The 26,723-nt window shown below is 40.6% G+C and overlaps 1 protein-coding gene across 6 annotated transcripts in view; it reads right to left on the minus strand.

Annotated features, from left to right (window-relative positions):
* Positions 1-26,723, minus strand: part of SORCS2 (sortilin related VPS10 domain containing receptor 2) — a 551,258-nt gene that overhangs the window by 229,399 nt on the left and 295,136 nt on the right. For all 6 annotated transcript variants that reach the window (XM_048304588.1, XM_048304587.1, XM_048304585.1 and 3 more), the window contains exon 3: positions 10,102-10,201. In XM_048304588.1, the coding sequence (XP_048160545.1) occupies positions 10,102-10,201 (100 nt within the window). The remainder of the gene's footprint in view (positions 1-10,101; positions 10,202-26,723) is intronic.

A 26,723-nucleotide genomic window follows, 5' to 3' on the forward strand; every position in this document is an offset into this window, starting at 1 on the left:
ATTATTATCTCAAGAATATTGTGGTTTTTTTAATAGAAACACAGACCATTAGCTACATTCTTCTAAATAATATTTAGTAATTCTTTAGTAATTGTAACCATGAAAGAAAAAGTTCTGATTTGGTCCAGAATCTACTTGTAAGGTGTAGGAGGAAGAAATTCTCAAAAATGAAGGAAAGAAAAGCAGAAAGACACTGTTGGAAAGACATTAGGAGATGGAAGGGCAGAAAGAGGTGATGAAAGGTTTGAAAAAAAATGAAAAAAACAAGTGAAGACACAAACTTAAACAGGCTTGCAGAAGATCCCTCCTCAAAACCAAACCAGCAATATTAAGGAGAATTCACCATTCATTTCATAGCAATCTTTTGCTATGAAGGGATGGCAGCAACCTAGTGCATTACTTCCACAGATGGAAAAAATCTGTCTCTAGCTCAAGCCCCAAAAAGACCACATCAAGAAGGCTTCAGAGGTGGCTTGGTTGAACATAAGAGATTCCAGTTTCCAGGAGGAAGAATCTTTCTCTGACAGAAACACAGAGTGTGAAAAAAACCCACCAAAATTAAAATCCTGTTTTATCTTTGCTTGAATTTTTGCTGACTGTACTCAAACACGTGGGTGCAGACTGTATTAGAACATATTTGCCACACAGGTCCTGCTTTTTCAGTAGAAGATAGCTGCTGCTGCTGCAGGATACTGGGGCTACTGGGAATCAGGACTCAGTTCAGAATTAGAAACAGGCAAGCAAACAGTTACATTCATCCCTTGTAGTAAATGCCACAAAGAGAGCGGAATAAACAAAGTCACTGGAATACCTAATTTCTACAATAATTTAGGAGTCCTGTATAAATGCTTGTGCCATGACAGGCAGAAGTTGACTGGTTTAACATCAGTGTTACTCTTGAGCAGGGGGGCAGCAGTCCCAGGGATTCTCAGGGGGGTGAGCACACTGCCAGCCCTGCAAAATGGCCACGGCAACCAGTTAAACCCTGCTCATTTCCACTGTGCTTCCATGCCAACTCTGGGGAAAAAAGTCCTGCTGCATGTCTCCTACTGAGAGAGCCAGAGAAGCCTGTGTGGTCAGCATGAGTGAAGTTGAACAGCTGCGGTGAAGAAAAGCAGAATTTGACACATCAGTAGATTGCAAAATGCTAGCATAGTGTGAAGCGTGGAAGCTGGGATTCCTCCACCATTCCATCATTGGGGAAATGAGAAGGAAACACACAGGTCTCAGGAGATGCAGAGGATCCATCAGCAGGCATGATGAATATGTTTCAAACACACTACTCCATTATTTTCTTGGGGCTGTCTGAGTATACACCTACTGTATACACTGTCCTTGCAGACATCCTGAACAGTACTCATCTCTTGTCAAATACAGTTTAGAAGTTTTCATATAATCTCCTTAACATGGACCTACTGGTTAGCTGCTCCTGCCATTAGACTCTGAGCTAAGATGAAAGAGTTCCCAGTTTCCTCCCTTCTGCAACATGGGGAACCTTGATACAGTCTCTTGGCACACTGTGATGTTCAGTAAATAATTAGACAAATGTAATCTCAACATACAGGATAATTGCAATTGATATAAATAACCTAAATTAATCACAAAAACCCTTCATCTTGCCTATGCCAGCTCAACAGAAACCTGACTCTGTTCTATAGATTTACCTGCACCCATTTCAACCAAGCAGACTTGGCAACCAATTAAATACTTATTGAGTACAGTAAGAGGCTTGTTACCAATCCTTTACCATTTCCTCTTTTCAATTATCTTTTCTCTCTTTTATCCTGTTTCCTTTAAAAAGATTCAGCACCACTAATGCAACCACATCTTCCTTTCTGGTTTTATCTGTGGCAGAATTCATGCAGATTGAGTAACTCTCTATTCACTCTTCATATGGACACCTTCTCCTTTGGACACTATCCCATACATTATGATTTGCCTCCTTATTATATTTAATTCTGCAAGTTCCATATTGCATCAGAAAATCTTCCAGGATGATATTCACCTGGAACTGTATAGCCTTAAAAAAAAGATGTGCATGATCCTCATAACTGTTGATTAGAAGACAGTTGTAGCTTTTGCTAGGACACAAGAAATTCTCTGCCATGCTGGAGAAAAGCCTCATCCAGGTCTCATTCAGGTCTAGAGACCTACTGCAGGCAATTGTGGTTGATTAATTGAGCTTTTTTTCCCCCTTAGTTGTTATCTCAAGCAGAGAAGAATTTCAGAAGCACTTTCAGGTCAATGAGCACATAGGCAGACTGGACAAGGGAAACACATGATTTGCCTGGTGTCCTGCACAGCACACGCTCCCACCCCCTCTATATTCTTCTCTGGCATATGGCTCAAATTTAGAATTGGGCTTAAGTATAAGAATCTACATTTTAAAATAATGAGCTTTGAAATGACAACCTGGTCTAAATTTTGCAAAATTACCCTTATTTTCAGACACAGAAAAATCAAAATCCCAGATCTTAAACCCCTCCTGGTGTGGAACATTGTGCATTCCCCTTCCCTCTGACCACCCACCCCCTTAGCAGCACACCCTCCCCCAGGTGCTGAGGGCAGCTTCAGACCTGCTTTCTGCTGCATGCTCTTGATTGACTACTCCTATTTCTCCAAGCAATGGCCCCTGCTCATCATAATAGGAAATAAAACCTTGCTGAAAATACGATGCTTGGATTCACTCTCTTCCTAGAATTACTGGGGGGGAAATAGATGTCTCTCAAGTGCAGAATCATATGCACAATGGTCTCTTAACAGTTGCTTGGAGGTCTTTTCCATTTTCACATAAATCTTTTTTATGTTGTACTCCCACAACTAGTCATTTTATTTTTGGCTTCACTACCGTAAACTTAATTTAACGTTACGTCTTTTTGGTAGTTGTTGGTCTGCTTTTATGACTAATGAGTTTTAGACAAGACATTCATAAAAACTGAACAAAAGCATCTATAATGAGCATACAGTAAAGACAGCCCTATTTTTCCTCAGAATAATTGTATGCCTGAGCACAAAAGAATGCAAAAGTTGCACATTAGGCTACAAAATCACAGTGGAAGGTTAGTCTCAAAAACTTCAATTGAGATCTCTAAGCACCAAATGAATTCTAGGATGGAATAATAACACAGAATGTCTGTTCAAGCATGCAGCCATCTAGCTCATACACCTTCTACCTTGCTGAGCAATTATCCTACATACTATGAGAAACTTACATGCTGGTCATGGCATTCGACTGTGCACTTGTATTGTTAGTCAAGTTTGTTGGCTTGGCTGGTTTTTGTATGTGGGCAGTTTTCTTTCTTTTTTTTTAATATGAAGTGCAGCTTTTAATGACAGTGTACTTCAGGTGCTGGACTATAGAATACTTATTGATTCCAAGAGAGAAGAATTGACACAAAAAGTTTCAGAGGCAGCTTCAGCTTTAATGGTTCAATGTTTTAGTAGACATGTGTAGGAACCCAGAGTGCCGAGAGGATTTCTCTGCCTGTTTTTAAGGGTTCTTACCCCCCTGAACAACACTGTTTTAGCCTCAAACCTTGGAAAAAATTACCAACAGTCAGACAAGAACTAGAAAATACAGTGGTGTGAATCAGGTGATAGACTACTATGTAAGATTGTCACAGGGTGAAAATTTAGAGGTTTTGGGCTTTTCTTTGTAGTAAAGAAATGAGAGTAAAAAATATTAAAACGGAGGATTGTTGTTGTTCTCTAAACCTTCTTCTCCTTCTACTACTCCATATTCTGCAGTAAAAGTAGTTTGGGATGATTGAATAGAAAATTCTGCAGTTCCTAGTTGTGTTACTGAATAATTGGTAGGAAAGTGAAAATAATGTACGTTTTTAGTAACCATTGGTTAAATTATCTTTAAAAGGCTGTGTAAATCTTGATAATTAGCTCTCACTCCTGCTTTTCTGTGCTTTATGCTGTACCTGGGTCATGCTAGTGGCTCTGTTCCTCTGACAAGACTTAATAAACAACTATCTGGAAGCATTGAATCTCAAGGAAAAGTCTCGGTTTATCTTTGAAACTCCTTGCAAGGACTTTCAGCAAATTCTCTCCCATCCGGAGGGACTTGATTTTCGGCACAGTACAGTGTCAGACATGCATTCAAAAAGGTATTCAAAGACAAACCTGTCATGATCAACGAGAGCTGGGGATTCCTTTCTAGCTCTGCACATACAAGAATGGGATGCACAGGAAGTGTTTTGATGGAAACAAAACCAAACCAAACCTTTCTCTGTCACACTACGTAGGAAAACACATTCATAATCTAGTGATTAGGAGACAGGGTATTCTCAAATAGAACAGTAACATTCTCCTACCTTCTACTTATTGAAAGGGTGACAAGGAGTTAGAATATGACAATGACATAGGAGTTACACATTTTTTATGGAGTCCTGTTTACATATAAAGTGTGAAACAGCCGTGGTTTCTCAACTATAGCAGAAATCAGTCCAGCTGGAGAGCTGTGGTTCCTACCCTCCATTTAGCCAGTAAATAACTCAAATACTTCTCTAATAGCCAGATCTCAAGCCATTTCTTCATCCACAGCTTTAATTTTCAACAGTTCCACTCTGTTTCTCAAAGCTTTAGCCTATTTTTTTTCCACATATACATAGTCACACCCCATCAAATAGCATTCATCAGATCCTCCCCATGTATGTCATAGGTTTGGTGGTGCTGGATGAATCTCTGCTGTGGACTGTGACTCCAGCAAACAGCTCAATGAAAGCTCTGAATGTTTTAACCTATTGAGTTGTAGTTGCATTTAGGAGCTTCCTGGTTGTCAATGAATCAACTGCTCATCAGTTGTGTGTGAACAAAATCTGGGATTTCTGCCCAGGACTGCCTCTCACAGCAATCGACCAACAAGCAAAGTATGGGCAGGGGGAAGACAAAGAGTCAATTATTGGACATATTTCTGGTAGTATTTGGAAAATCTGAAGACAAACTGAACAGCTCTGTACAGAAGTCTTAAGCAAAATGATGCAGTCAGGTCACATTAGTGCTCTGATGGCGCATCACTGGAATAAAACTGAATGGTGACACTGCTTATAAGGAAAGAACACATCATGGTAGAGATCTCAACATACAGACTCATATCCTGTAATTTCACAGTGAAACATTTCCTGAAGTAACTACTCATCTTATTGAAAGGAATATTCCTTAGCTGACTACTAGTAAAAGTGTAAGATAATTCTGCTCTCTTTATTTGCAGATGTTCTGGCATGGCCTCTAAGGAAACTGATACTGGAGTAGAATTATTCCTTACAAGTAAATGTAGTCATACTGCATTTTGACAAATTCCACAACCAATTGTTCTGCTCTGAAAGACAAATGTCAAAATGATGTAGGACTGTATTTACCTGTAATCGTTTACAAACGTTGCTCAAGCCAATTTGCATCTTGGGAAATGCTTTATAGCTCTGGAAAATACTCTTTTGCAAAGTGTAATTCATACTCTTTAAATTATCAGGAGTTAAAATAGTGTATAAGAAAGCCTATATCCTTATTACTATCTTAAGTGGACTGCCTTGTTTGACAAGCAAGGATACATGTTTGTCACCTTGCCTTTTAGTTCGGAAAAAACATGCTGCTATTGGTTATTGTGACAGCTGGGAAATGTAAGTGTTCAACCAATTTAACTAATAAGTTCATGTATGCACAACCAACATTTATTTTCTCTTAATATCAAAAGCCTGAATATAAACTGCTTAGCTGCCTGTTTTCCAAAAGCATATAAACAGAAGGATGGATGCACCAATTGCATTAGTATGAATTAAAATTAAAATATGCACTGAATGTCAGGGAAAAACATCAGTGTGTTCATTCAACTCCTCCCCAGCAACACGACATACAGTCAAATATGTGATTTCTATATCCAACAGTATATATGCCCTAAAAAATGTTAAATATTTTATTGATAACTTAGCTTAGTGAAACTGAGTTCTGCTAAATTTTTCTTCTGTAGAAAGAATTTACTTTGTTCACCAGTGTTCAGATTGACGCTATGGAAACCCTAATCTCATACTCTAGAATAAACATGCACATCACACTTCCAAGTCACAATTAAAATGCTGGCTTGGAAAACAGGGAACTCAAAGCAAATTATTTCCTGCACATGGTATGTGACTGGTTTCCTACAAAATTTGATGCTATCGGCATGTGTTAATTACTGAAAAGGAGATAATTGCAAAAATTCTGTTGTTTAAAGTGAAAGGACATCCCTTATCACTGCACAACACTTCAAGGCTGCATAGGGAAAGGCTACTTTATGACACAGATCAATGAAAAAGTGCTTCAAATGGAGAAGTTAGCATCAGAGAGCTTACATAGCAGGACCTCCCTTCACTATTCTGCAGATTTCCAAAACCGTATCAGTGTCTTTAGTTGCTGGTTTATACTACACTAAAACCAGACAGAACACAAAGCAGATATGACTGCATCCTTAGGAAGCGTGAACTCTCAATTAGAGTGTGACCTTGCCTATTACTCTGCTGTTTCATAGCATTTAGGGTGATGATCTATGATCCTATGTGGTCATTTGCAGGTAGGTGAAAATGTTTCCTGCTTGTGCAGCTGGCTGAGTGCAATTCAGCTCCGACTCACAAACAATACAGCCATGGTTCACATCTCCGTCCCATGACTTCATCAGAAAGGTTTATTCAGAGCAACCAACAAAGCCCTCCAAAGCTCTACCCTCAGAGATTTGCCATCATTTCTTGTCAAAACTGGGTTTCATACCTTGAATCCTGTGGTAACTGCAACAACACAATTTCTGCATTAGAGTTCTGCTGCCTTCAGCCAGAAAAAGACACAGAGTGAATTTACCTCAACTGTCAAAAGATTGTGTAGACATGACCTTGATACAACTCCTTCCCGATTCTTAACTTAGGCCTACGAACAGTACTCAACACAACTTGCTCATAGAAGGCTAAGAGAGAAATGGAATGTGCCACTTTTTAAATTAATGTAATGTGTTTTCTAAATGATTTCCATACTCCCTCAAGCTAATTCAGTCCCCAACATTCTTATATTTTATCTTATAATTTTGTGGGGGTTTTATGTAATCCCTTTTCCATATAGCACTATGTGAAAAGAATGCTGTTGTACTTTTTGCATCTGCTAATGCACTTCTTCATCAAATACATTATTTTCAATACATCTTAAAAAAATGCAAACTAGAATAATTCACTGAAAATCTAAGCCACTCCAGGAGCTGGTATACCAGAAGCTATGAACCGTAAAAATTATGTCAGCCTAAGAACTAGACTGGAGCCTTCTAGCAGATATTTCATTTAATTGCATTTCGAAACAACAAACAAATAATCACCCACTTCATGTGTGTTTCTTGACCTGAGAGAGCTCTAGTCACACCACTCAAATCAAAGAAGGCAAAGGTTGGGACTGGGAGACTGAAGAACTTGCCATGGTAGGAGGAGAACAGGTTTGAGACCCTCTAAGGAACCTGAAGGTACACAAGACCATGGGACTTGCTGAGAGAAATCCACAGGCCCTGAGTGAACTGGCAGATGAAGTGAGCCAATGGCAGTGTGGTACTTAATTGCCAGCTGGGGTTAAACCATGACCCATCTCTTTTTATGTCTTTGTAGGAAGCCACAGTTTGATTCTGTTCAGACCCACAATACTCACTAAGTCAGTTACAGAGACCTCCACAAGATTATTCATCCTTATTCTCATAAGAACAAAGAACTATGATTTTAACAGTATGAGCTGCCTGGAGATACCCACATTGTAGAGGGAGAGAGCTTGACCAGATACCTAAATTCTACAGAACTTAAATCAGGTGTAGTTTATGCTCTGATGACACTGAGGTGGGAATGATGAGCTTTAAATGTGCAGTATCTGTTCTTCCACAGATAAGGACTACAATGGCTAAATGAAATGTAAGCATAGAACACTTTTTAATATGCAAAGTATTAAAAATCCCCATAAATGTCTTTTATCTTTGCTTTCATGTATTTTCCCAGTCACTAAATGCTAAGTGGTAGCATAGAAATACTTATACTTTAAATTTAAAGTGCATGCTCAGTTCCAGTACACACAGTCAGCACTCCAGATTCCATTTTCAGCACATTTTAAAAGATGTGAAGTGGATGAAGAAAACCCACGCTGTAATGATCTGAAGTCTGGTAACATCAAGAACAAGTGAAACCCTGAGACTGCTGTTCAGCTCAGAAAAAGGAGTCAGAGTTCTAAATATTCTATTCCACCCTAGTGCAACCATGCTGAAATAGACAGGGAGTCAAGTCCCTCCATCATCCTAAATGACCTGTGTGAGATCAACTTTGTCTTAGTCTTAGTTCCCTAATCAAAGGTCCAGCACCTAAAATTTCCCATTACAACAGACAAAGTTCTTACAACATGCAGACTGCCCTCCTACCTTCCTCATGTAACTGCAAAACTTCCAAGATGAGTCTGAAGCCGTTGGCTAAAGCATGCAACCCCACTGTTTTCTCATTTTTGTACCACATATGCATGTATGTATATTTGCCTGTATTAATATACCTCCCTTTGGCATCATTACAGGCCCTAGAAATCCTTTCTGCTCTGCTCTTTTTGTTGCTTATATACTAATAAACAACATCTATATAGAAGCAAATATCCACATAAACCCAGCATATTTATATTGACTCAAAGGGACTTTCTGTATCATGTAGATTTCAATATGATATTAGTTTACAAAGCAGGGTTTGCATCTCTAAGAACTTCAACTTGTGAAATTCAGCAGAATATAGGTTTTTCTAAGACAGGATAACATGAGGATTCTTGTGAACACTAGTGTGTTGTTCAGGCTTGAAATTTAGCAGTGATATTACTGCTGTTTATTTTGTTACACAACTGGCACAACCACTTATCATTGAACCTCTGTGCTTGGGGATGCTTTAATATTGTAGCTGATTGAGCTGGGAAAGATCCTCCATGGGGTTCTCATCCACCTCACCCTTCTAACTTCTATTCCAGAAACTGAGATGGGTAAAGATTTTTAGTTTTATTCTTTTGGACTTGAGACCACCAGTAGATTATATATCTGAGATACACAATCTGAAGAAACTTTGTTCTCATTGGCAGCTCCACTTCAAGAAACAAAAATATAATTTCTGGTTTTGCAGCAGATTAAAAATATATTACCAAACTCAAACACAGCATGGCTTGGGAACAAAAACTCCAGGGACAATTTCAAGAGAAACACAATATGTACTTAATCATTGAGGCAGCCTCGCTGAGTTCCACTGACTTTTGATTAAGCAAAACAGACAAACACAACAAACATTGCTTTTCCCATCAGTGGCCTCTACCTGAAATCAGTGTTTCTGTATTACACTGGAGTTAAAAGGCCCTTATCAAGAGAAAATTTGTATTTCATGAAAGACCTACTGTGCTTGTGTTTCACATTGTACTTCACAATTCTTGCCATTTAAATCACAGGCACTTTGAAGACATAGAAAGGCTGTTACTGTGGTTTTTTCTCATAATCATTCTTCCTGTTGCTTCTAATATAACATCCATTGTAAATACACTCAGTGGGTCAATTTTGCTCTCACTTAAAAGTCCACTTAATCTTCGCAGGTTCCAGGAAAAGCATTTTGTTTTGGTAATGATGCAGGAACATTTCTTAAGAAAGCTTCAAGAAAAGGAGTTTTTAAATTTATTTAATTAAGGTTTTACACAGGATAAACATCATTATCAATGACAGCCTGCCCAATCCCTATACTTTGTATTAAGGAACATGCAAAGAACCTTGTGCATAAAGGATGAAGAGGTTGAATGTTAGTCCCAGACTCTGTTGGGATGTGTGAAAACCTACAGAATTTCCTTTTTCATTTGCATGGGAAACACTATGAAACCTTGATTTCCAGGAATCAGTAACCTCATAAGCTTTCAGTGTCCATCAAGGTACTTTTTTATCTTGGTATTACTCAGGAACAGTAAATATCCCACTTCTGTATGTCACAAATGCACCAAACGTGATCTTCACCACTGTGAAAACCAGTTCCTATATTTTGAAAACCTGTAAAACACACTTCACATAGTTGCAGAATCTCACCTGCACTACAAAAATGTTTTTTTGCCACATACCTTCTTTTTGTTGGTGGAACAAATGTAGAAATTGTCAATAACAGTGGCAATCCCAGGCTGTAGATTCAACTTTGTGTATAATGTTCCAAAATCTGAAGACCTGAAAGAAATCAAACATCTGTAAGTGCTCTCTTCTAAAGGCTTCAGCATTGAAACTCTGCAAAGAAACCCCATTCTGTGCACCAACTGTCCATTTTCAATGCTTCTCTGCCATCCTTTTGTTCTTTTCAGTGCTCCTTTTCTACTACAAGAAACCCACCACTATTAAGAAAACTATTCTAGGTTTTGAAAAAGACCTGGATACTTCTGTCTGTACTTTGCAGTTCTCTGCAGTGCTAGTTTATTTTTTCTGTGCAGTGACAGAAGCTTGACATGTACACCTTTCCTTCACCACCCACAAGGTGGAAAAAAAGAGCTATGAAGAGCACGGGCTCATTGGCAAGTACTAACAGCACCTCCTCAGCTAAGCAGAAAAAGAAGAGTTCACTTCAGAGCTTGCTGTTGCATAAGAGAAGAATTTGGCCTGAGATCTGGAAGACTCTCATTAGACCTCTAGCAGAATTAGTACTTGGTAAACTTATCCCATCCACTCCTCCATCTCTTTTTCAGAGGATCACTAAATTTTGAATTAATAAAACAAAAGTCAGTACTTGGCCATCAGCATATCACACACACATCTCCACAAGTATTTCAAATGTGGGCACTCTGCACAGCTTCTTCCGTATTTCTGAAAAGCCAGCAGTGAAAAATGGCATCTGTGCTTTGCAGTTGTACTGCCAATGTCAATTATAAAAAGAACAGACAAGTAAAATGTTAAAGTTAGTTAGTGAAATTCAAAACAAGTGACATCCAAATTTAAATCTCTTTAGATGAAACCTTGCTTGTTCTATTTAGGATCAAATTGTACCTTACGCTCTCTCCATATTTACAGTTATTCATTTTGCATTTGGAAAGGGACTCAGACACATCTAAGGCACTTGCCCCTTCTTCACCAAGAAGCACTCCCTAGGACAGAGAGTTGGTGTGAGGACTTCCACTCAATACACCCTTTTGTCTCCTTGGAATAACAAACATGGCTGAAGGTACCCTGCCCAGGAACTCTTCATCATTCAAACAACTGGGAGTATTCAAAAGCTCCCACGTCCAAGAGAACCAAGACAAGACCCGGTCCCTCCCAGTGTGACACTGCACTGCCTGTGCAGTGATTTCCACCCTACAGCCCCTTTCTACTATGTTTACTGCTCCCCAGCAGGCTCTGCTACCTCACGCTCCTCACCCACGGCAGTCACTGCTGAAGTTTGTAGGAGCATGACTGAGTACAATGAGAGAGAAAAGTGAAAAACCAAATCCCTGGTGGAGTGTGTATATGTTGAGAGGTAGTCACTGCCTGAGGTCTCCTCCAAGCCATGTGAGGCAGGTTAGTCCCTGAGGGGCTGGTGCCCACAGGAGGCTGCCATGAGCATCCCACCTATGTCCCAGTGCCACCCAGAAAGTCACTGAAGTTGGAGGGCATGTTGTATGAATCTAGAGGTGGCTCCTGTGCCTTCACCAATCCAGATTTCCACAAGATACAGGAACTTTCAGCTGCTGTCATGGAGCAGCTTTCTACGTCTTTGGCATCACCAAGCATAGTGGGCAGACAATGATATGCCTGGAACAGGTCCTAAGGTATACCAAGTAAAGAAAGGTTCATGTTTACCTTGTTCTTCGTTCTCCACCAGTTATAAAACCCAACTGGTCATAAGACTATGACACATAGATCATACTCACAGCCTAAAGTTGAGAGTTTAACCATTTTATAGTGTTATCTGAATAGATTTGATCTGGGTTTTTTCCCCCCACAATATTGCTTTGCCTGCAGATATACAGCAATGCATTAGAGAATAAACAGAATCATAGCAATACAATCTTGACAAATAAAAATGTAGATATCAAACACATACAACTGCAGTGTACTGGGTGTTCAGCACAGAACCAATTAAAATTCCAAGGCGTATAGTATGGACAGTGCTAAACCTAATTTGCCAGCGGTACTTGACAGAAAAGAAATTAAAGCAAAAACTTAAAATACGAACTTCAGCCAGATGTACTGAAATCATGCAGATCAAGTATGTATGATGGAAACATAACCTAGTCTATTCTCTTTGAGGGAAGAATATCAGGTCAGTGGCTAGCCCACTAAAAACATCCTGAAATAATTCTCTGAACCTTAAAGATAATTAAATTTACTTTGAAGAGGCAGTTCCAGGATTAATACAATAGGACCACTGGAGAGTGACACTGTGCGCGGGACACTGTGGCAACTCTGTCAAGGTGTGAAGAGAGTACAGGCAGGAAGCCCAAAAAAGATAAGTAAGTTCCAAGATAGAAAGTTCCAGTCCAAAACTTTCCCTTCTAATTCTCATGACTTATAAAAAGTACTGCAAAAAAAGAATGAGGTTTTAACATAAAGAGTGCACTAAGATAACTATGGTATTTTCAGACAAATGTAATAAAACTATGCAGTCAAAAATCTTTCTTTTTGTTTTTTTCTGGTAAAAATTAGCAATCTCAAGAGAAAAAAAAATCCAATTCCAGCCTGAGAAAATAGGCTACTGTATCTCCTGAAAAGTACACCATGCCTGAGCAGGAAGACCATGATTGGATGAAGATCTGTGGATCTATGGAGAAATCTATTCAGACTTCCAAATCTTTTTTGCTATAGCCCACATGTGAGAGAGACCAGGAATGTCAGCTATTCTTTGAGACATTCACCCACAAGAGGACATAGTTCAATGACATCATTCAAGGGGAGATCATTCAAGGGGAGCACTGTACAAAATAATTGGTTTTCCAAATCTACTATAATCCAGAGAAAACAGGTCACCCTGACTTTTTCACTTAAGATACAACTTCCAAGTTCCTGACCCTGCATATATAAAGAACTAACATTTTGTAGCATGCAGCTAGAACAGAAAACTCTGTAGCTGCACTACTGAGCTACAGACAGGGTTGGGGAGGATGAATTCTAGGATCCCAGTGCATGCCTATTTCAATATATTACCAAATGTACTTCGTACAAATTAAGGAGAGGAGTAGCCCTTTATGATTTTCCAGTCTTAATGAGATTTTTTTTTTTTTTTTTTTTTTTTTTTTTTTTTTTTTTTTTTGTTAGGAACCAAACTCATGCTGTGTCAAGAGTGTTAAGAAGATGGAAAAACCCCACATGAGTCATCTGTTTTTACCAGGAGAAACATATCCTCTTTCCTCCCTAAAAAATCATGAAAAGATATTTCAAATTATAATAGAAAGAGGATACACATGTACCTAATAAGAAAACTTCCTCCTGTAGCATGGTTTATTTGCAGTGGCAGCACAACAGCAGAACTCCATAAAGCAGTGCAAGAAGCGTACAGACTGCCTTTGTAAAGACGGGCCTGACCTGCAGTTCTAAGTGATCTGGACACAGTTAATTAGAATTCTGGCTTTTTGTGAGACATTGCAGGGCATACAGCAAGCTACAAACAGGCTGCTTCCTGCTGCAGTGTACCCACCTGTGTGTTACAGGCTACAGATTACAAGGATGTTTCTTCATGGCACAAAATTCAATGAAGGGTTCATAGGAAACACATCTTCCAGTACTCAGGTGCTAGAATCACTGGATGGTGGAACAACATGATTATTCACGTAGTGATGCAGACATCACACAATGTGAGTCTGACAGAGCTTGTGCCTGGGTAAGAGCTTCTTTGGAAGTGTGTACTTCTGCTGAAATATGTGAAATACGTGCTAGTCTTCTTTTTTATTTTGTGTGTGTGTGTGTGTTTTTATGGAAAAACCAATTGTCACTGTAAGAACAGCACGTTCAGGTAACAGTCCTCAAAATCATACAATGGTATTACAGCACAGACATAATCAGGACTTTTTAGCTTAATACTGTGAGCCCAAAAAAATAGTTGGGAAAACTTCCAAGTGGTAGAGAAATGTACCCTGATGAAATAAAACTCCCAAAGCCCCTAAGCTCTGTGTAAATTTGGGTGTCACCCCCAAAAATGTAACTTTTTCATATTTGACCTAAAATAAATCTAACAAAATTTGGAACTGTACCTAAACACTGGATGTGGACATGTTCCAACAGAAATCTTGAGAAATGAGAAGAAATTTAGGAGATACCAAAAGAGACATTAACCAAATGTTTGCCTGTCTGAACTTCACTATCATTATACAGCTCTCCCCAGTGACTCACACCTATGATCCAACATTGCTCATTGTTAGTTGTTTTTCCAGGTTATATTTAAAAGTAGATATTTAAAAATATATAAGAAATATTTAAATGAATATAGTAGAATGTTAATGAAGATTCTTAGAGATGAAAATTGCATTCCTAAGTCAAATGTAATACTCAAAGAACACATCAACTGCAAAAAAAAATGCTTCTTTTCCTTTTTCTTTTAAATGAATTGAAGAGACACACTAGAAAGAGAATGGTTAGAACACTACACACATGTTCATCAGGTTTCCTCTACTGTTTCTTCTTGAAGACTAACTCAAGCTCCATTCTAGTCAAATGAGCCATATTGTACAAGCTCCATTAACTTAAAATCCTGGAAGACAACAATGAAAAGATTTCAAATGACTAATGGATTACTTAACTGGTGAAACAAAAAAAAAAAGTCTTTGAAAGGAAAAATACAAAAGATCTGCTGATTTAGATCATTGTTGGGAAAAAAGATTCAATTGAGATGCACGTTAGAGAATCAAGGAAGAGTGGATCTGTACATAAAACTCACTCAACTGCTTCCCACTTCATTTTCTCCAGACTATTGCAAATGTTTTCACGCCTTCCCCTTCTTTCAGTCAGCAGAACAGTCTAAGATTTACAGCATAAACTTTAAAATTCAGGAGAAATTTAATTTTAGGTTCTTGCTCTATCACAGACTTACACCTAACAGGAGGATTTCCCTTGTACTCTGGTCCCTCACCTGAATAATAGAGACAACACTGTCAACCATATCTCAAATGTCTGTAAGGAAAATAGATATCTACAGCAGAGTATTGAAGAACTGGCTGGTGGAGTATCTAAAACAGATACACCAGAAGTTCCAACAATAAATACCAGGAAAAACCCACTATGAGGGAAGAAACCAGAGAAACATCATTAAAGAAGTGGAAAACTAACTTCTTCACTTAAACAGCACAGAAGACTTGAAGGGCTTTTACGTGTCCAATAGGGAAATTGCAGAGATTTTGGTTAACCTCATAAAATCCTTTCAAACAGAACCAAAAACTGTCGCTGCTGAGATTACTGCAACAAGTATATTTCAAACCAGGAGTCCCGTGGAAACGAAGTATATATGGACAGATTCGTGGTAGATGTTTCAGAGATGTTTATTTCTCCAGCCGCATGGCCGGGGCTCAGCTCAGGAACTCTGCAGTCACGGAACCCGAGGGTCCTTGGCCACCCCGGGGAACCCAAACCAACCAATGGGAAACAAAGGTGACCAGGGGCAGGCAAACCCCGTGTCTGTGCCCTCAGGGCCCCTCTCCCAGGGCTCCATGGCAGGGGGGGAGACCCCAACATCTCACCTGTTTTATTTTAATAAAAGGAGAATGAAAACAACTGGATAAACATAACAAGAATAGTTTCAAGACAAAACAAGCCACCCTCCTGAGTCTTTAAATGTCCAAACAGATTCTGTGGAACATCTTAGGGCTGACAGAAGGGAGACAGAACTCTCCGGGCATGTTTTGTGGGGAAACTGAGGCAGGAGAGGGTTTAACTTCTTTCCTCCCCCTTTTCATCCCCCCCTCAGCATCGAAGAGGAATTGTAGGGAAATGGAATTGTATAGGGAAGCCATGGGGTGAAAAACGGATTAGGAATAAACTGGGGATAGGGTAAACTTAGGAAAGGGTTCATATTGGGTATAGGGTAAAAGGGGGAAGTAGGCTGTGGGTGGGGAAATTGCTGGGATGGATATTGTTTATAATTTTGTGCATAACGGCTGCCTTTGACTGGAATACCCCCAGGCCCAGTAACATTTGCTGCTTGTAAACCCTTCTTTCCTTGCACTATATCAAACTGTACAACTTCCCCATCTCCTACACTTTGCAGGTAATTTTTAGGGTTATTCCTTTTAATGGCAGTTCTACAGATGAATAGATCTTCCCCTGTATCATCTCGTGTTATAAATCCATAGTTGTTTTTTACATTGTACCATTTCACAGTTCCTGTGACTTTCGTGGCTACAACTCCTCCTATCACGTGCTTGCGTGTTTGTCGTGGCTGCTGGTCCCGCGTGGCCGCCACCTCGCCGGCTCTGACATCTCGGCCGGGCCCCGCGTTGCAGCTGCTCCGCGCTCTCCAAGCGGCGCTGCTCCGGCGCGTGTCCGGGCTCTGCGTGGCCCCGCGTTGCCATCGCCGCTGGCTCCGTGGCCTGTGAGCAGTTCCGCTCCCCCAACTCCACGCTGCTTTGAGTGCGGTCCCGTTCTGGCTCGGTGCTGTGCTGTGCGGCTTCTCGTGTCGCTGTGGAAACCGCCGCTTCTCCCTCCACAGGGCTCTCCGAGCCAGTCGCTCAGAGCGGGCTTCCACACCGACCTCCGGTTCCTGGCTGCTCGTGGCCCACGGCACCCGCGGCCCCTGCGGCATCGCTCCCTCACTCGCGGCCGTGTGGCCGGGGACCCCGAGACAGGGATGGGGTCCGCGATAAGGCGCGCGCTCCCGAGGGGGCCGGGCACATCCAGCACAGGCACCTCCCCTGGCACGGCTGCAGTCATGCGCTCCCGGGATGGCGGCCGCGCGGCCTCGGCCATGGGATAAGTATGATCTTCTGCTTTAGGGGTAATGGGACCATACAAATGCTCCTCAAGAGCTTCCCTGATCATAAGGTATGCACGGAAAGCTTCTCTTTGATCCCATACTTTATCCCATATTGTCCCAGAAACACCCCTCACAAGATACAGGAGGTTCGATATTAAAAAGCAAGTCTCGAGAAATATAGGAGAACCTTTTGAAAAGCCAGATGAAGAAATGTTCTAGATCTCCCGGTTCCAATACTTTCTTGTTTTGTTGTTCAAGGATTCCTTTTACTTCTAGATACATTTTTCTCTGTGGCTCAGAGAGCCCCATTTCCCACGATTCTTCCATAGTCCAGAGAGAATATCCAAACCAAGATGAGAAGAGAGAGGTCTAGAGTGGTTATTTTACTATATTTAGAGTGGTTTACTATATTTAGAGTGGTTATTTTACTATATTTACTATTCTGATTGTCCTCAGGGATCGGTATCTTGCTCACATTCCTCCACCAGTTTGTCGCTGCTGAGATTACTGCAACAAGTATATTTCAAACCAGGAGTCCCGTGGAAACGAAGTATATATGGACAAATTCGTGGTAGATGTTTCAGAGATGTTTATTTCTCCAGCCGCATGGCCGGGGCTCAGCTCAGGAACTCTGCAGTCACGGGACCCGAGGGTCCTTGGCCACCCCGGGGAACCCAAACCAACCAATGGGAAACAAAGGTGACCAGGGGCAGGCAAACCCCGTGTCTGTGCCCTCAGGGCCCCTCTCCCAGGGCTCCATGGCAGGGGGGGGAGACCCCAACAAAAAACCTCCAAAACCCCAAAGCCTTTCTTCAAAGTACAAACACATTGTAACATTGGATTCCAACACTCAACTCATATATTGAGGAATTTATGCAGATTAAAGTGTCTTCAAAGGCTGTAGAAGAGTAGGACTCCTAGCAAGCCAATTAACACCCAGGAATCCAATTAACAGATCACTAATTGGCTATCAGCTTTGCTGGAGAACTTTCTAGAAACATCTTTCTCTCTGTTTTCCAGAAAATTGAACCTTTTGGAAATTACACATTTTTCCTCCCAAAATCAAAAATATAGAAACGCTTCCTCCTTAATCCAGTTTTACACTAAAGAAGTGATGGTGCAGGCAAGAGGTAGCATATAAATATTTTAGCAACTTCATAATTAGGCAACAGAGGGTGTGCTAGTTCAAAAACAGCCTAGTCTTTGGTGGGCAGGAGAAACCTGCTTGAAGTTTCTACTATGACTGGCACAGAGCCAATTGCTGAAGGCTCTGACAATGGGCAGGTTACTAGCCCAAATAGAGAAGTTGCTAACGCCTCTGTGATGACATATTTAAGAAAGGAAAAACCGTGGGAAGCTCTCTTTTCTTCTCCAGAGGGGTGGTGAGGCGGCCACTGGGGCCCATCCCGGCAGGGGCTGCTGGGGACTGCACAGCTGGGGCCTTCCCGAGGCCGGGACCGTGTGGCCGGGGCCTTCCCAAGGCCTGAACCGTGCGGCCGGGGCCACCTGTGCGGTGCCAGCAGAGACCGTGTGGCCAGCGACGAAAACACGGCAAACAATTCCCCAGTATGGAGCCCTGACAACATCAACGTTTTCAATGCAGTGAAGCTCTATAAGAATTTTCAATCAATGGAACTTGAGAACAAATGAACCTACAGACACTTTCTTCCGAGTCAGAGAAAAGGGAAAAGTGAGGACATGTGAAGAGAACCAACACGGCACCACCGAGGTCAGTGAAAAGGAGAGGGAAGAAGTGCACCAAGTACTGGAGCTGAGATTCTTTTGCAAGCTGTGGCGAGGACTATGATACAACAGACTGTTTCCCTGTAATTCATAAGTGCACGGGGGGGTGGGGAGATCCATGCGCAGCCCATGAGGAACAGTGCTCATGCTGGATCGCGTGGATGCTAAAAAAAGCTGTGAACTGGTGAGGAACTCGAGCAGAGAAAGAGGATCCTTGCTCCCAGAGATAGAGAACCCTTGCTTCCAGACGAGAACAGCTTATCCTTAAAAGACTAAACCCCACAAACGAAAATGACCCACTCTGGACAGTTGTGGGAAGACTGCTTGGCCTGTGGGAGGGAGTCATGTTACAGCAGGTTTGGGCGGGACTGCTGTATGCGAAAGTTGAAACCATGGTGGAAAAGTCTGCAGAGAACTATCTGCCACGGGAAGGATCCCACAGCACAGCAGAAGAAAGAAACTTTTTTTCCTTAAGTGTACTGAAGAAAGATTTTTAAGAAGTGAAAGACTAACCAAAACCCCATGGTTTTGTCTCCTTGTGTGATTGGTGGAAAGAGGGAGGGACTGGAAGGAAAGGTGTTCTAAAGGTTTATTTCAGTTCTCATTACCCTTTTTATTTTTAATTCTATTAATAATAAGTTTTCTTTATATTGTTTAAGTTTTGAACTGTTTTGCCTTGAAATGTTTTTTCCCCTAATCTTTATCTCAACTCATGAAGTTTTTGTGTTAATTTTCCCTCCTCTGCTCAGCTATAGCAGAGGAAAACAAGTAGACAGATTTTCATGGGTGCCTGGCAATTAGCCAGTGTCAAACCCCAACAGAGGGTTTACCTTCTTTTCCCAAAAACACTACAGAGATGAACATGTCCCATTTTCACTTATCAGTCTGTTATTGATATCATATATTGGCCACATATATGATAGCATAGATATTTTTAAGAGCTCTTGGTAATCCCAACTGCCTTTTTAGCTGAAGTGACCTGTTCTGTAATGCTCTGCTGTCTACAGGACTGGTGCAACTTTGTTTTTATACAGTTATAGAGACTCCTTCCAATATTTACAGGTATTAATGTCCATATATATTTGATTGAAATTGCTGACCTAAAAAAGTCCACAGGAAAAAAATAAAATGAAACCAAAAACCTGTGTTTGTATTGAGTGAAGACTCAAGGAGGTTCATCAGCCACATATTCTAGAACTGGGCTTTTATTCAAAGCATTAAACATATCCAATTCAACTGGCCACAGTGAGAGAGAAAACCAGTCCTCTGTAGCCAATAAAAAAGCCGGGATTACCATGCCAGGTGACTTCAAGGAGTCAGATCTCTCCTCAGGAGCTGTGGCTGCTAATGTCACAGTGACGAAGACATGACCTTATTTTGCAATGCTCACAGCCCGGTCCCCCGACACTACCAAGCCAGACAGGGACCCAGACTGGCATGCCAGGCTACAATCTTCTACCCTGATGTTGCAATTCCCTTTGAAGAAAGTGTTTTGAAGTCCACGTTTTCCAGGAACTGTCCTGTCTGAGAGCTGTCTGGGCCCAATGCTTTGCACAGTACAGCAACCATTCACATTTTCTTATGAGAGAACATGTAAGGTGATAAACAGAGCTGTTTGTACAGATGGGGGTGTTACTTGATGGAGATATGTGAATTATATAATACATACTTATGCACTGTATCATTTTTTTCCTTTCTTAGTATCTTCTGTCATGCATTTATTGAGTACTGGTTTTGGTTAATTACTTAGTCTGCACAATGAACACACACACATGCTCAAACTCCAACAGTTAGCAGCATTATGTCTTTAGTATTTACTATATATCTTTCTGTGCTGTATTTAAATATGCCTAGTCTGCATAATCTCGCTGTATACCATCACAGTTATCTTTTGCAGCCCTTCATTAGTCCTTCAATATACCATAAACATCCTGCTCATTAGCTTATAATCACTCTGCTTATCAGTTACATTTTCAACCTCCTCATTACTTTGCTGCACAGCTCCAACAATTAGCCTTTATATTCTACAGGCTGACAAAACATCACATTAGCTTCTATTAGCTGCAGCCATCTCCTTTCCTCTCAGAAACTGTTAGTTTAGGTTAGACACCTATTCTGAAACTACTGCCTTGGTGCATTAATTCCATCACCAACACACAGCACTTGCTGACCGAACGTCTTGGAAGGTACAGCCTGTAGCCACGCTTGCAGTACACAGCTACTAGTGATGAATCCACTCAACCATGAAACGAGCAGTGTCACAGTGACAAGGCAGACAAGACACCACCAGGAACACAGGGTTATGTCTTACTTTTGCAAGAAAGTAAAAGCGCTGGGTTATTTCTTCCTTCTTAGCTTTGCAGCCACGGAAGAGCTGGGGCATGCACTGGATCATGCTGCCCTCAAAGGACACAGGGGCATCTTAAGGTGCCTGAGGGCAAATTTAAAATTTCTCACAATGATTCAACCCAGCCATTTTTTCCTGTTAAAAACAAAATTCTTTTAATTATTCACAGTCAAATTAAAGATTTAGAAGTCTTGCTTTTGGATCATTTCACTAATGCTGTTTACAATCCCTTCCCACAAACAGTTCTGGTGACCTACACGAAGGAGTAAAAAACAAGAATGAAATTGTGGGAAACAGGGAAAGATCAATTTCTTACCATGCTTTCTTCATTGAATTCAACATATTGTGTAACTAACAGTTAGTATGCAAGCATTTATCCCAAGAAACAACCCTGTGTAGATTTAGTTTCAGCAGCTGCAAATGCAGCACTGCATTAGTAGGTCTCAGCAAGGAATGGAGTGTATCGTGGAGTATTTGGGAGGTTTGCCATTGAGAGACTTAACTATTTAATTAACTATTCAATTACTACCTACAAAACAAATTAATACTTCCTATGTAATACTAACTTCCTTTCACCTATTTAGACAACCACCTTTGGAAAAAAGGTTGGGTTTAGTTTTGGTGGAGTTGTTTTTGTTTGGGCTTTTTTTTAGCTTAGGAAAAAGAAGTCTGTTGCTAAAATGCAATTTTCCAAAATTATGCTTACTAACTATATTGCCAGAAGTGGAAACATACATATATCACTTCCAGTATGATTTCTCTTTTATGAGTGTTCTGAGGGGAAATGAGTAATTACAAAGGAATTATTTCTTATCTCACATACTTGTGTTCTTTGGGGAAAGGAGATGGTTCAAGAATATTTTCTTGAGGTTTGCAAGGAGCATTAAAATTTTCCACCATGGAAAAATGCTAGGCATTTCCCACAGCCCAGGCTTTTTATTTAAACCACTAAACACAGCTGAAATATTTCTGAAACAACTTTATTCTCAGTCAGGCAGCTTCTTGGAAGGCAAGAAACATGTTGGGATATACGAGAGAATTTGGCCTTGTGCTTTCTGACCAGAACAGCAAATTTCTTGTAATCACTGGATAGAACTGGTTGGAATGGAAACATTTACAAAATTTAAAAAGAACTGATAATAATTTAATAAATTGAATGTGCACATTCATATTCAATTATCTATTCCTCTAGCAATGGGCTCTGCCAACTATTACAGTCTTCTACTCACTCTTCTGTAAGCAGAACTCTTCTTTTACTCCAATTGTAGCAGTTTTAGCTTTTGCTGCTGAAGTGCTGACCTCCATTTTATGATTGCTGTGGAGGACGTGAGAGGGAAAATGAACTATATGGCTAGGTTGTAGCACTTTATAAAAAGGTAAATGAAGTCAATGTTTCGTCAGTAATTTGACTGTGATATTCTGCACCTGAAGCCAAATGCTTGGCAAAACTAAGAGAGTAACTGAACATTTTTAAAAAGAAAAAAATCCTGAACAATAAGTATATACAGAAAAATAGACTCTGGAAATGTATTAGAGACCCACTGCTGCCTGTTGTGAGTTTTTTGGCATGCTTCTCTGACACTGCAAGTACACATCCAGGATGGAGGCTGGGCAGTGCTTAGATGCCGTTCAAGTTCATCCAAGATATCAGTTCCCATGTCTCCAGTATCAAAGGAGTGATTATTTCAAGTTACTACAATTGCATCAGGAACAAAACCTTTACAAGGAATTTTAAAGTATTATTTTGGATTCCTCTCCTTCAAAAAAAGTTCACAGTCCATGTCAAAACCATCATCTGCCTTGCCCATGTCTGCCCATGAATGAGGTTGCCATGATGTGTCTGAATCATGAAAAATTCAGATGGTTAAACAAAATCAAGTTTTCCTAACAGCATTTAAAATCACTGAGTGTCTGTGCTGCCTGAGCTGGCAGCATGCAGAACACAATGGGAAGCCTGCAGGTAGGAATGGGAGGAGGCACATCTCAGGATGCTGCAGCAACCAGGGACAAGGGGGAATTCAGATGCTCACAACCACTTCAGCAGGATTTGTTTCTGTTATTTGCTAATGACCCCAGCCATAATCTCCTAATAGCCTTCTACAGTTGCTGAAGGGGTTTTATTTACTTATTTATTTATTTTGTTTAGAGCTTTCAGGACCCCAATTTCCCTTACAGTCATTCTCCTGTAACTGCAGTGACACCTGTGGAGGGCTGAGCCCATCAGCTGTAGTTTAGTGTGCTGTTGAACTTGGCAAGCTAGCAGCACATAAAGCCCCAGCAGATGTTTCTGCTTTAATAGCAGCTCTTTCAAACCCTTGGCCAGACATAAATCCAAAATAGATCCAGAAAAGAGACAAACAGTGCCACCATCATGGCTCTTAAAATTAGGAGGCAGAACTAGCCTTTTCTGCAGGACTCTGAGAGACCATTAGCAGCAGAAGGTGTTGCGAAGTGTTCCCATAAATTATGCTGACAGGTTAAGAGGGCCAGCCACAGCAAATGCAGCACATTTTGCACTGTGTCACGGTTTGCTAGGAAACAGAATCCTAAGACAAATACAAGCATTTACACAGGAGTTTCCAAACTAAGATCATGCTTCATAGCAACAAGTACAGGAAGCAGCCAATTTTATGGCCGTTAACACCTCCACATGGGTCTATGGTGTCTCCACGCCATGTTAATGAACATTCCAAAAATAAAGCAGTAAGGCAATGATCCTTGGAAGAAGGGATCTTCTGAATGCATGCCTTGCTGGATCTATTTTCTTAAAAGAAAGCTGTACTAAGAGTGTATTCACAGCTGCCACTGTACTTTATGGGAGAGGAGGTTGATATATACCACAGTGACATGCTGATACATCCATTCACTTGATGATGACTAACTGCCCCTAACAGAAGCTTGGTCCACTATAAATTATTGGCATGTAATTTTAAATGGAAGTTAAAACAACCCCCACAGAACAAAAATAGTTCGCTGCATTCAAAATAACTCAAAGCACTGAAGGAGCTGAAAACTTCAATCACATTCTTGTCTGACATTAAAGGAGACTAGGAAGAGAAAAAAGTGACCCAGTGTCTAAAAAGGAGTTCTTTTGTAGAAATGAAGGTTATTACCTGTTCTTCTGCTTCCCCTATCATCCACTACTGAACCACGGATAGAGCTGCCTGTAGAGGATGTAGCTCTGAGGTTATTGGGGTGTCTGGGCTCTCTCACTGAGGCTGGGACAGCAGGAGATGCACTCCTTCCTTGCAAGAGCCTTGTGGTGGGTGAAGGTCACCATGAGAACAGCTGCAGATGGACATCATCAAATTTCACAGCAGCCAAGAGGATGGGAAAGAGATCCATGGGATGATGGCAACAAGTTTATAGATTATATAAAACTGTGAGGAGGGACTGATGTATCAGTAACACATCATGTGGAGACACAGGCAAACTAGAATCTCATAAAGCTCAACAAAGCAAGGTAGAAAGTCCTGCACCTGGGAAGAAATAACCCCATGCACCAGTACATGCAGGAGGCCAACAGGCTGGAAATCAGCTTGGCAGAAAAATCTGTGGGGGTCCTGGTGGGCCGCAAATCGAACCTAAGCTAACAAAGTGTCCTCATAGCAAAGGCAGCTAACAGTGTCTCGAGCTGGATCAGGAAGAGCATTTCCAGCAGGGCGAGGGAGGTGAATCCTTCCCACTCAGCACTGCTGAGATACAGCTGCAGCAATGTGGCCCCTCAGAATGAGAGGCATGGACATAATGGAGTACGCCCAGCAAAGAGCCACAAAGATGATTAGAGACTGGAGCATCTGTAACAGAGGGCAAGGCTCAGAGAGCTGGGATGGGTCAGCCCAGAAATGAGAAGGCTCAGGGGAGATATTATCAATGTATATAAATAATTGATGTGAGTGAAGATGGAGCCAGACTCTTCTTGGCAGTGCTCAGTGACAAGCCAAGAGGCAATGGGCACAAATACATTAAGCAACTAATTGTTAATACATTAAACTCCATTTAAACATAAGAAAATACTTTTTTTTTTTACCATGAGGGTGGCTGAACAGTGGAACAGGTTGCTCAGGGTACTTGTGGTATCTCCATCCTTGGAGATACTCAAATGTCAAATGGACAAGATCTGTATCACCATGCTTTCATCACCCCCTTTGATCAAGGGGGCTGGATTAAATGATGTCAAAGATTTCCCTTCCAACCTCACTCAGCTTGTGATTCTGCAGTTACTGAAAGTTACATTACATAATTTGACTTTGTTGAAGATACTGTGCACCAAAATTAATTTTCTGTAGGCAACCAACACAGTTAAAGCATCACCAAGTCATAAAAGGAACTTCATTGCGTATTTGCTCGGAAATCCGCAACTTCACAAACTAAAACCAAAAGCTTTGTTATTTTGCTTTGTCTTTAAGTTCAGCAGAATTGAACTCTGCTTGGAGTTCGCTTGTTCCAAAGAAGTTCCTAACTGGCAGCACTATTGGTTAAGGCAACAAAAGAAACCTTCACATTTACTGATAAGAAAAGTGCTTACAACATAGAGCCTGCACAATCTTTGGATGTGAAGTCTGAAATTATAGTTTTATCCCAAACTCTACATTTGCAGTCTGAAAAGTGGCACAAAAGCATTTTATCTAAATGTCATTTTGCAGTCATAGCTCAGGCTTATTCAATGGCCCAAAGCAGTCAAGCTTAAATGAAAAAAAAAAAAAAAAGGATTTGCCCAAGGAAAGCTTTTTTTCCTTTTCTGCTGTTGTTGTTTCCACTCTAAACCTCCACTTTGGGGAATTTAACTATGCAAGCTTTGGCAAATATTTTGGTATATGCGGTCAAGCCTCCAGTTCACAGGGAAAGTTCAGCATGACACTACCACTCTGCAAATAAATGCACAGATCCCAAATTCTAGCCACTAGTCCCACCAGACATGTTTTATTAAGTACCTTTTATATGTGACTTGGAATCCAGCTTGATCTTACACCAATAAATTGAAGCCCAACATGCCAGCATTTGGGAAGAGACCAAGGTACATTTGCTGTTCTTACTTCCAAGTCACATCCACTCCAGGGCAGTTTTTTCCATGAAATCCAGACTCCAGCTATCACTGGGGAAAGCAACAGTAAGGTGGTTGGGAGGTGTCACTCAATGCCTATTGTCCTACATTTGTAGAAAATCCCATGGAAAAACACAGACTGCAATCTGCTCGCCTCATAAAATCATAGAATCAATTAGGTTGGAAAAGACCTCTAAGATTATCAAGTTTAACTATTAACCAAGCACTGCCAAATTCACCACACAAGGGACATTTACCTATATAAATATGTATACATTTATATATAATATAAATATGTGTAAATTTATATGTAAATGTATCTTGTGTGCAGACTTGATCAGAGTGGATCTCCAGGTATGAACTGATTTTTTTTCTTTTTACTGAGAAAAACTCTCATTTTAATCATGAAATAATGACTAAATGAAAACTTTCACTATATATCTTAAAGACACATATTGTTCCTTGATTGTTGAATGCACCTGAAGTCCTTTACCATGGAGGCATTTTATATTTTCTCTGATTTTTTAATATCTTTGCTAATACCAATGCGATAGTAGAGTCAAATTTTGTTGTTTCTATATATTTACTTAGTAGGTAACAGGAATTCCTTCTTCCAGAGCCATTCAGACTGTGTCCTACTATTAAAGTGGGAGACTGGCTGTATTTAACATTACCATTTATTAACCTGTCT

This window comes from Corvus hawaiiensis, chromosome 5 (assembly GCF_020740725.1).
Source record: "Corvus hawaiiensis isolate bCorHaw1 chromosome 5, bCorHaw1.pri.cur, whole genome shotgun sequence".
Taxonomy (NCBI): Eukaryota; Metazoa; Chordata; class Aves; order Passeriformes; family Corvidae; genus Corvus; species Corvus hawaiiensis.